Source organism: Echinops telfairi, unplaced genomic scaffold (genome assembly GCF_000313985.2).
Source record: "Echinops telfairi isolate 266 unplaced genomic scaffold, ASM31398v2 ScPeMD7_7469;HRSCAF=8507_1, whole genome shotgun sequence".
Lineage (NCBI taxonomy): Eukaryota > Metazoa > Chordata > Mammalia > Afrosoricida > Tenrecidae > Echinops > Echinops telfairi.
Window position 1 is genome coordinate 149,063,578 of NW_022111373.1, and position 10,262 is coordinate 149,073,839.

The 10,262-nt window shown below is 62.0% G+C and overlaps 1 protein-coding gene across 1 annotated transcript in view; it reads right to left on the bottom strand.

Annotated features, from left to right (window-relative positions):
* The window catches only part of SLC9A3 (solute carrier family 9 member A3), a 47,502-nt gene continuing 37,240 nt past the window's right edge, over nucleotides 1–10,262 (bottom strand). The window contains exons 7-17 of the mRNA XM_004698409.2: nucleotides 8,814–9,016; nucleotides 8,049–8,138; nucleotides 7,618–7,688; nucleotides 5,121–5,250; nucleotides 4,550–4,665; nucleotides 3,368–3,497; nucleotides 3,090–3,266; nucleotides 2,651–2,723; nucleotides 2,281–2,385; nucleotides 1,566–1,800; nucleotides 1–54 (exon numbers count right to left, since the gene is read on the bottom strand). Coding sequence (XP_004698466.1) covers nucleotides 51–54; nucleotides 1,566–1,800; nucleotides 2,281–2,385; nucleotides 2,651–2,723; nucleotides 3,090–3,266; nucleotides 3,368–3,497; nucleotides 4,550–4,665; nucleotides 5,121–5,250; nucleotides 7,618–7,688; nucleotides 8,049–8,138; nucleotides 8,814–9,016 — 1,334 coding nt within the window. The 3' untranslated portion in view covers nucleotides 1–50. The remainder of the gene's footprint in view (nucleotides 55–1,565; nucleotides 1,801–2,280; nucleotides 2,386–2,650; nucleotides 2,724–3,089; nucleotides 3,267–3,367; nucleotides 3,498–4,549; nucleotides 4,666–5,120; nucleotides 5,251–7,617; nucleotides 7,689–8,048; nucleotides 8,139–8,813; nucleotides 9,017–10,262) is intronic.

The following is a 10,262-nucleotide window of genomic DNA, read 5'->3' on the forward strand; positions in this document are numbered from 1 at the left end:
GCTCTTCGCGCGGGGAGGAATGACCAGTCAGCGGCACGTCGGATCCCGTGTCACCTGCGAGAGGACAGCGAGTGGGCGGCGGCGACTCCCGGGACGCCCCCAGCGCGCCTGCAGGAGGCATGGGGCAGAGCGGCTGCGGGCCGCGGATCCTCACCAGGGCACAGGGTCCGGACTTGTGAGGGTCTCACCCTGCGGACCAGAGCATGGCAGGCGTGGAGTGGGTTGGGGGCACGGGCCTTCCGGCTTGTCTCTGTGCCTTCCTTGGCCCTTATAGCTGGGTCCTGGCAAGCCCCCCTGGTGGGGTGCTCAGCCACAGGGAGACTTATAGGGGGCCACCGCAAGCGGGTCTCCCCAACCTGGTCCAAATCCACCCCACCCTCCGCTCTGGGACCATACGCTGGCAGCATAGAGACAAGGGGTCCGATTCACAGAAGGGTGGCCCATATCGTGCCCTCCGCCCCAGACACGTTATCTGTGTACCTCTCTGGGCACACGGACCATGGATAAGGGATACCAGGAGAGTTTAGAGGGACGAAGAAACCCAGCCCAGGCGACAGCAAGCAGGCAGAGCGCAGCAAGAGTCCTGCCAGGGCCCTTTCTGAGAGTGTGTGCCCAGAGGCCCCAGTGAGGGTGCAGCGCAGGCGTGTCACCGACCCTGCGTCACCCAGCGGCTCAGGAGAAAGAAAGTCCATTGTCTCCCAAGAGGAAAGCACCAGCATAGCTGTTCAAGTGGGCCGCCTGGGATCTCCCACCTGCAGGTCCCCCAACTGGGCTTCCACGCCCCCTCACCTAGACCTGCCTGTCCCTCAGGATCCTGAAGGAGAACCCAAGGCCTGCATCTGATGCTAGAACCCCCTTACCTGGGGAAGGAGGGGGTGGGGGGGGCAGGCAGCACACACAGTAAAGGCAGACTGGATCAGCCATTTAAAACCAGGCGGAAATTCTATAGCAGGCCTGTGGCCTGCTGAGTAAGGTGCCTCTCCTGGGGTCCCTGCCCTCTCCCCACCCCTTACCCCGCCCTCTTCTCCCTTCCATAGCTTCTACTTTGCCCACTCCTCCCTTCCTCCCCACTCCCTGCTCTTCCCTCCTCGCCTCCGCTTCTTCCTCGTTCCCCCTCCCCCTTTCCTCTCTCCCCTTTTCCCCCCTCCGCTTCTTCCTCGTTCCCCCTCCCCCTTTTCTGTCCCTTCTTCCCCCGGAGCTAACAGTCCTCCCCGCCCCCCAGGTCCGCACCCCCCTTTGCTGCCGTCCCTGTCCCTCCCGGAGCCGAGCCAGAGGACCGCTTTCTCCAATGGACTGCCTACGTAGTTGGTGAGCAGGGCGCCATCTAAAGGCAAGCTCTAGTAAGACGGCGTGCTGGGCAGCCGCTCCCCTCTCAGCGAAAGCCCTGTGACTTAGAGAAACCAAGGCCAGAGAGGGTCAGTTAGCGTCGCCTGCGAGGAAAGGAGAGGCAGGAGACCCAGAAAGGCAGGCGCCGGGAGCGGAAGTCCCGCCGACGCTCGCTCGGGCCAGGACGCGCGAGGGAAAGGCCTGCGGAGAGACAGGGCGGAGGCAGCGTTAGCGGTTACATGTGCGTGGACTCCGGCGGCCTGGCGCGCGGCGCCTCCTCAGGCTCGGGGTCGCCACCCGTAGACTTGGTGCTGAGCCGGATGGGGGACAAGCGGCGGAAGTGGTCAGGCGAACAGGGAATCTGCACCCGCGCCCGCTGGGAGGGCACCACGGTGTCCCCGGGAGACAGCCACGGCGGCACCCTGGCCAGGACGCCCGCGTCCTCCTCCGGAGAGAACACAGGGTTGTCAACACCTACGAAGAGAGGGCGGGAGGCTCAGGCTCCGCGCGCCGGCGTTCGGCAGCGGTCTGGAAGCGGAGGTCGAGTCCTGCGGAGCACCAACCAGCCTGGACCTGGGCTGAGCCCCCCATCGCAAAGGCCCCCACAGCGGGACCGTCTACCACGGACTCTCCCTGCATCGTAGAGCTCTCACTGTGACTCGGAGCCCCCAGAGCACAGCCTCTCATCGCGCCCCTCCCGACGTCGCAGAGACCCCGATGCTGGACCACGCAGGAGCTCCCCGGTCCCAGAGTCCCCCACCGTGGATCAGGGACTGCCCCCCATGGCTCTGTGGGCAGGCAGAGGCGTTCAGCTGGCCAGCACGTGAGCGCCAAACCCTGGCCGCGGTCCGTGAGCCCCCAGGCCTGTCCAACTGTGCACAGACCACGCCGGGTTCCGGCCAGCGGACCCGTTCCCTTCACCCCACCCCGAGCGCAGTCCCGCCTGTCCCTCACCTGCGCTGGAGTCTGCCATGGTGTCCCTGGTGACGTTGGCCAGGAACTCTATCCCGCCGCTCCTGTCCTCCTGGGTCTCCTCGGGGTCGGAGAACTCCAGGTCATCTGCAAGGAGGGGGTGGGACAAGGGGGAAAGCACACTTGACCGGCCAGCGGCGCCAGAAGACCAGGGTCCAGGCAAGGCGACACCTCCTGAGGTCCCGGTGTCCCCATCCACACGGGGCCTGAGGAGGCTGAGGGGAGAGCCGGGGCCACGGGGCCAGGAGGAGGCTGGGGAGTGACCTTGCGCGGAGGGCTACGGAGACGCGGACCCAAGAGCGGCAGAGAAGCCCCTCCCCGAGGGGCAGGGCGAGCGCAGGGCCGCGCTTACCTCGCTCCTTGATGGTGAAGTTGTGCAGGGGGCTCTCCAGGGGCAGCTTGCCGTTGGGAATGCTGCTGTTTCTCTGTGATGCGGCCGGACAGAGAGGCGGTGGGTGAGCCAGGGGCCGCCCGCTGCCTCCAGTCCCGCCCCCTCCCCACCTGCTAGGGCCCCGGCTGACCCTGCCCTTCGGCGCTGGCCGCCACCTCCCAGATCACTTCCTTCCTTGTGATGACCCGCGGAGCCCTCTGCTGACCTCTACCGCTGCCTCCAGAGCCCCTTCGAGGCCCCGCCCCTCAGACCTCCTCTCCTCCGAGGCCCCGCCCCTCAGTTCACCTCTCCTCTGAGGTCCCGCCCCTCAGACTGCTTCTCCTCTAAGATCCCGCCCCCTTGAGGCCCCGCCCCTCAGTCTCCTGAGGCCCCGCCCCTCAGACTGAGGCCCCACCCCTACCCGTTTCTGCGCTCGCTCCCGCTTGTAGAGCTTGGCTGCCTTCTTGTTCTGGTTGATGCCCAGCTTGGTAGACTTAAAGGACTCCAGGCGTTTCCGCATGGTCCGGTGGAAGATCTCCTTGTCCTGCTTCTCATCGTCGGTCGGCGTGAGCTCGTGCCGACTGTACAGGTGCTTGTACTGCGAGAAAGCGGCCTGAGAACCCCTGCTCTCCCCCCACCCCAACCTCCTTCCACCCCAAAGCCCAGCCCAGGGACCCCTTCTGGGGCCTCCGCGCCCACCTCCTGCCGCGGCTTGTACAGGTACTGCTGCAGCGTGTGGTGGGTGACCATGTCCTCCGTGTCGCGGATGCTTCGCCGCCGCTGCTCCAGCGACTGCATGTCCAGGCAGACCTCACTGACGTTCTCTCGTCTGTGGGGGCGCAAAGGGAGCGCATCGCAGGCTGCTTCCCCAGGCGGCAGCGGATGGCTGCAAGGTCACGGGGGGCCGCGCCCCCTCAGGAGTCAGCTCTGACACCCCACGTGCTCCTTGCAGGCCTGCCGTTGGAGGGACTGACTGCCCAAGAGCCAGGAGCTCAGAGGCTTGTCCCAGTGAACACAGTACAGAGGAGACCAGAATCAATTCGTGAGGCCAGAAGAGGGCACAGGCCGGGGAGGGGGTGGGGGCGGGGGAACGACTCTGCAGTGCCAGACCAGGTGCCCGAAGGACTCATAGGGTGTGCAGAAAGCCCCATCTGTCTCCCACCAGCTGGTGGGTTTGAACCACAGGCCTAGTTAGCACCCCCAGCGCTCCTTGTAGACCCAGAGCAGGCACCCAGACAAAACCCAAGGTTTCCAGGCCTGTGAGTCTTTACTGGAGCAGACGGCCTCAGCTCCCTCCCTCAGAACAAATAGTGGGTTCAAAATAATGCCCTTGTGGCCAGCAGCCCACTAGCCACAAGGGCTCCTTCCACAGGCCAGGCCCCAAATCTCACAGCCAGAGTCAATTCCGACCCAGAGCGACCCTGTAGGCCAAGGTGGAACTGCCTCTGTGGGTTTCCAAAACTGTAACTCTTCATGGGAGTAGAAAGTCTCATCTTTCTCCAGAGGAGCAGCTAGTGGTTTTGAAGTTCACCTGGCGGTTAGCAGCCCAACAAATAACCACTACTCACCTGGGCTCTGAAAAACAGGCCTTGAACGGTGATTGGCCCTGTGGCCGCCTTCCTTTTCCTCCGCCCTACTCTATCCTTGATCCTCCTGTCCCTCCTCCCACCTCTCCTCTGTGGACACTGCAAACACTGGCATCACTGTATGGAATGACCAATAAGAGTGGGTGTGTCTGTAAGAGAGGGGGCCTCTGGCATTGCTTCGGGGACTTTGATTCCTTGCCACCCCCTGGGACAAGCTGCGCCCCCAGCATTCCTCAGGGCTGCGGTGGGGAGGGCTGGGTTGGGGCCCAGCAGGGAGGCCTCCCTGAGGACCTACAGCAGGTAGGAGACAGAGGCCTCAACAGTGGAGGGCCGGGGCGTGCTGAAGTCTACGTTGACCATGTTGTCTGTGCTGGGCGAGCGGATGAAGGCCAGGGATCCTCGGCGTTCGCCCTGTGAGACAATCAGCGAGGGGTATGTGTGAGCATGTGTGTGCACACATGTGTATGTGTGCATGTGAGCATGTGCATGCACACGTGTAAACATGTGCGTGCATGTGTGCGCACAAGTGAGTGTGTGTGCATGTGTGTGTGTGCTGGTGTGGCGCGTGTGTGCATGTGCTGGGCAGCTCTGGCCCCATCCCTGTCTAGCTCATCAGAGGAAGATACCAGCCAGGGGTCTGAGGACACACATGGCCTCTTATCTCAGGCCCACCTGTACAGTCAACCACGTAGCTGATTGAGAGCCAGCTCCCGCCCCAGGGTCCCAGCCCTCAGTTCTCCAGGTGAGCAGGTCCAGGTGGGATGCCAGAGGACCTAGCGGGGCAGGTGGTCACGGAGAACCTTGACCACCAGGCCCTGCGAGTTCCCACCCGCCAGCACCCATGGGGGCCAAGTGCCCCGGCAGACCTCAGCCACGTAGCTGATGGCGTCCTTCAGGTTGAGCTCGTGGAAGACGTTCAGGATCCGGTCTCGGGACTTCTGGGCTGAGCGTCTCATGAGGACTTTGCTGAGGAACTTCCGGTCAAAGTTGGACCACCTTGGGGGTGGGGGGAGGGCAAACACAGGCATCCACCAGGGTGCTGCCAGCAGGAGGGGCTGCTCCCCAACACCCAACCACACTGGGACCACCCAGGAGCTGCCATCTCCTGTTGGTGGGTACAGTGACCACGGAAACCCACACCCCAGTTGAGACCCCCACTATCCTATGTGTCCTTGGCTGAGCTCCTTCCTCCAAAGCCAGCTGGCAGCAGCATGTACCAGATGTTGGAGACTCCATGGCCCCAGGTCACAGGGTGCTCCCTGGTCCCTGAGTAGGTAGGTGTGGGGCTAGGGGCCAGGGCCGAGCTGGCCAAGGGCAGCAGGGGGAGGCAAGGGACCACACACTGCTGGGGGAGGACATGAGGAGCCAGGCTGAATGGAATTGGACGGTCAGGTCCCCAGGGGAGGGGAGGTATGGTTGGAACTGGAGGACAGCAGTCGAGGAGGAGGGGGCACCCGGTGGCCCTGGAGGTGGGAGGCTGGAAGAGCCGGTGCAGCCTTGCCCCCACTTGGTTATTTCCTTCAAGCCCCTGCTGCTGCCACCCCAATCCAGCCTACAGGCCCCCTGCCCCGCAAGTTCTGTGGGGTGGCTTTCAGGCTTCATCATGTTGCTGAAGTGAATTGAAACATGGCGTCTTGGTCTCATGAGAAAGATCAGGCTTTCTACTCCCATAGAGTTAGTCTTGGAAATCCACAGGAGCAATTCTACCATGTCCTCTACACACACACACACACACACACACACACTCCACGCACACCACACACACATACCACATATACCACACACACACACCACACACCAATTCTGACTCACAGCAACCCTATAGGGCAGAGTAGAACTGCCCCTATGGGTTTCTGAGACTGTAACTCTTTATAGCAATAGAAAGCCTTGTCTCTCCCAAGGAGCAGCTGTGAACCATGCAGCTCAGTCCACAACCACTATGCCACCACTGCATGCTGGAACCGGCTTGGTTGATAGCAAGGAGTTTGGAGTCTTTTCCTGAGGTCCCAGGAGTGGCCCCAGGGAGATGTCCACCCTACCAGTCATGCATGGAACCCCTAGATCAATTCACTGAAGCCACACAGCCAGAGATACGATTAAATCAGTCCCTGGCTATGAAGACAGTGACACTGTGGGCTCCGGGCCACCACAATGAAGTGGCCACCCCACTAAGAGCAGTCATGGGCGTGATTTGGGGTCCCCAGGGGGTATAAAAAGGAGACCTGGTGGGGTAGTGGATACACATTAGCCTGCTAACGGCAAGGTTCAGTAGTTGGAAACCACCAGCAAGCAGAGTGTAAAGAGTTAAAGTCCTGGAACCCACAGGGGCAGGTTTCTCCCTGTCCTATAGGGTTGCTGCGAGTTGGCATAACCCCTTGGCAATGAATTTGGTTTTGGTGTTTGGACTAACTGCAAGCTCAGCAGTTCAAAACCACTGGCTGCTCTGTGGGAGAAAGGCAAGGCTTTCCACTCCCATACAGAGTTCCTCCTGGAAACCCGAAGGGGTCGTTTGACCCTGTCCTGTAGGGTTGCTGTGAGTCAGGTTGACCCCATGGCAGGAGTGAGTGAGTGAGTGAGTGATACTTTGCTGAAGAGGGTGCAGTGGTTTCCTGCCTCATTCATGGCAGGGCCCACTGTGCGTGGGGCTGCACAAGTTCATGGGGAAGCGGCAGTCAGAGATTGTGGGAATTTCCCATGAGCCTGTTGAAGCTTCTTGTTAACGAAGGCAAACATTTGGCAGACTGATGCTAGCTGTGATCGTGAGAGACGTAGCAATAGAACCAGCACCTGGGGACCTGGGACTGCCCGTGTGGAGCCAACCCTGTGGGCACTGAGGGCTTTCAATGACCACATTTACATGCATCCCAAGGGCCAACTGTGTTTTACAAATAAAATGTAAACTCGGGGACAGAGGGAGGATGACGATGGCTGCTGGCCAACTGACCATGTTGATGTTTCCTGACAGTCCACTCCCAAACAAGGTGATGGCCTGGGGGGGGTCACTGGATGGGCCCCTCCCTGAGTCTCTGACTGTCTAGGAGCCCTCAGGGTAGGCGAGACCCCTCTGACCTTCATGCACACCTGGGGTCCTGAGCTCACGTGGGATGGGGACAAGGACACAGGGCTGGACCACTCCCACATCGCACGAGGGGTCTTCTAGCTGGTTTTACTGTCAGAATCCCCCCAGGAACCAGGATGGTGGCACTTGGTCTCTCCAGACAAGTAGTCATTGTCCCAGACACCAGCAGCCCTTTAGTGGGGGGTCCCTGGTGGTGGTGGTGGTAGGGCAGGAGGGCCAACAACTAAGTAGATCTGTCATTGTCCCCCGGGGCAGCTGGCAGGCCAGTGGGCAACGCCACTCACTTGTCTCTGAGGTAATTGTGTCCTATCTGGCCCGAGATGTCCTCGATGGCTGAGAGGATGTGATCAAAGGCCTTGGGAGGGAGACGCTTGGTTAGTGCCTGGGACACCAGCCGCATCCTCGGCCTGCCCCTCCTCTCCACATTATTCTCCTGCCCCTCCTCCCTCTTCACCCCCTGCCACTCCCCCAGTGCCCTCCCGCCCCACTTCCCTCACCCCCTATCCCCTGCATCCCTTCCCACAGGCCGCCTCCCCTTTTCGGGGGTCCCCTCCACCCCAGTAACCCATCCTCTAATACACCTGTCCCTTGCCCCCTCCTCCAGTAGCCACTTCCCTGGTCCCCATCTCCTAGCATCCTCCTCCTTCCTCGGTCCCCTCCCCTCCCCTAGCCCCGCCCGGGCCCCGCCCCCAATGGCCCCGCCCCGAGCCCTCACCCGGCCGTGCAGCTTCTCATTGAGCTTGGGCTCACGGTGCTCGCTCCTCTTCACCTTCAGCCACTGCACCAGGGGCTTGATGGTCAGGCCCTGGGGATGGGGCACGGGGGGTGCTCAAGGGGGCTGGGGGACGGGGCCCTCATACCTGCTCAGGCCCCTGGGCAATGTCCCCACTGTGCGAGTCCTTCCCCCACCCCCCAGCTGCTGGCAGCTAGGCCTGAAGCCCCTGGGAGCGTGGCAGCAGCTCTTGGGGGGTGAGGGGCAGGCTGACACCCCTCGGCCCGAGTTAGCCGCGGCTACAAGGCACCGGGCCTGCCCACAAAGCTGGGCACAGCGGTATAACATTAACCGGCCTCGTTAATCAGCGACACCAAGAAGAACATTCTAGGGCAAGCTGTGTGGCATCCCCAGTGGGCCTCGGGAGAACCTACAAAACGTTACTAAAATTACAAAACCCAATTAGGGCCGGCGCCTCGCAGCCCGACCCTGCTTCCCACAGCCGCTCGGACCTGGCACAGAAGGCGGGACCACAGGGGAGGAGGTGGGGCCAGGGTAGAAAGGCGGGGCCACTGGGCAGGGCCAGTGTAGGAAGGCTGGGCCACGGGGGCGGGCTCACAAAGGGGCTGCAAGGCCAGGGTAGGAAGGCTGGGTAGTGGGGGTGGGGCCAGGGTAGGAAGACGGGCCACCTGGGGTGCGAGCTGCGTCGCCAGGGCACAGAAGTCTGGGCGGTGGGGACGGGGCTAGGGTAGGAAGGTGGAGCCCCACCTGGAAAATGACGGTGAAGAAGACCACGATGATGGTGGTGCTGACAAAGAGGTTCTTCTCTTTGACCTTCTTCTCGTCCAGGAGCACCACCAGGGCGTAGGCCACGGCCCCCCGCAGGCCGCCATAGGACATGACCACCTGGTCGATCAGCTCCAGCTGCACCATCCGGTACCTGTTCAGCACCCACGTCTGCAAGACCACGCCTGTGGGGGGCGCGTGCGCTCAGCTACCGATGGGGTCCCTCGTCCACTGCCCTGGGCGGCCCCCAAGGGGCAGGCGCAGGCTCTGTTCCCCCACCCCGTGTGCCCCCCACGCCCATGAACAGGACGCAGTGAGGGTGCTGGAGCCACTGTGCCACTCCGGGTTCTAATCCTACATGCGTGATGTCCCTGTCCAAGAGGAGAGAGCCGCGGGGGGGTTCTAATCCTACATGCGTGATGTCCCTGTCCAAGAGGAGAGAGCCGCGGGGGGGGTTCTAATCCTACACGCGTGGTGTCCCTGTCCAAGAGGAGAGAGCCGCGGGGCAGGGAGGCAGAGAAGGGCTTCATGCACCACAGCAGGGGTCACAGGAAACCCAGGGTGACAGAGGGCAAGGAAGGGCCTTCCCGCTGGACAGAGGAGGGCCAGACACCCTGATCTCTGTCCCCTGACCACCCCCACCCCCCAGACAATGGACTTCTGTCCTTAGAAGCCTCCCAGTGAGTGGCCCTTTGTGATGGCCACCCCGCCCAGGGCCTGCAGGGTTCAGAGGGTTCTGAGCATCCTGGGTAAGGGGTGCGTGTGTTGGGGTGAAAATAAGCCACCACCAACCCCCAGCCCATTCTAGCCCCTCAGGGTCCCGAGTCCCTGCTCACGCAGCCATGTCACCAGCTTGCGCGTGATGTCTGGAAAGCCCAGGCTCTGTAAGGCTCCCCAGTCTCCTCACTGGGGCCTTTGTGGGCATCTCATGCCTGGGCATGGGGGTGGTGGTCAGCAGCAGACTAACCCCTGGCATTTTCACCCTGGAAGCCTTCATGCCTCACAGGGGGGTGGGGGGCATCTCTCTTGTTCTCCAGCACCCACATGCCAGGCCTGGGTGACCAGTAGGTGGGGGGAAACAGGAGCCCCTGGCGAATGGCCTGGGACCATCTGAGTTCAGTCTCCCCAACCCACTGAGACCTGTCCTCAGAGTGACGCCATTTGGACCCTCAGTCTACACCCTTGAAGCTCTGGAACATTCTACCCTGACTCTCAGGCTATGACCACGACCCATGACTGGAATGGCACTAATCTCTCTGGTGCCTGGGTCACAGGGGGCAATGGGGATGGACAGGCAGAGCCTGAGGGGGCTCCCAGTCAGAGTATCCGGGCTCTGATTTATGGGCAAGAGCAGACCATCAAACAACACCCTTGCTTCAATGGCTTTGCTGGATCGGCCACTTGAGGCCCAGCCCAGACCTGCACGAGCCC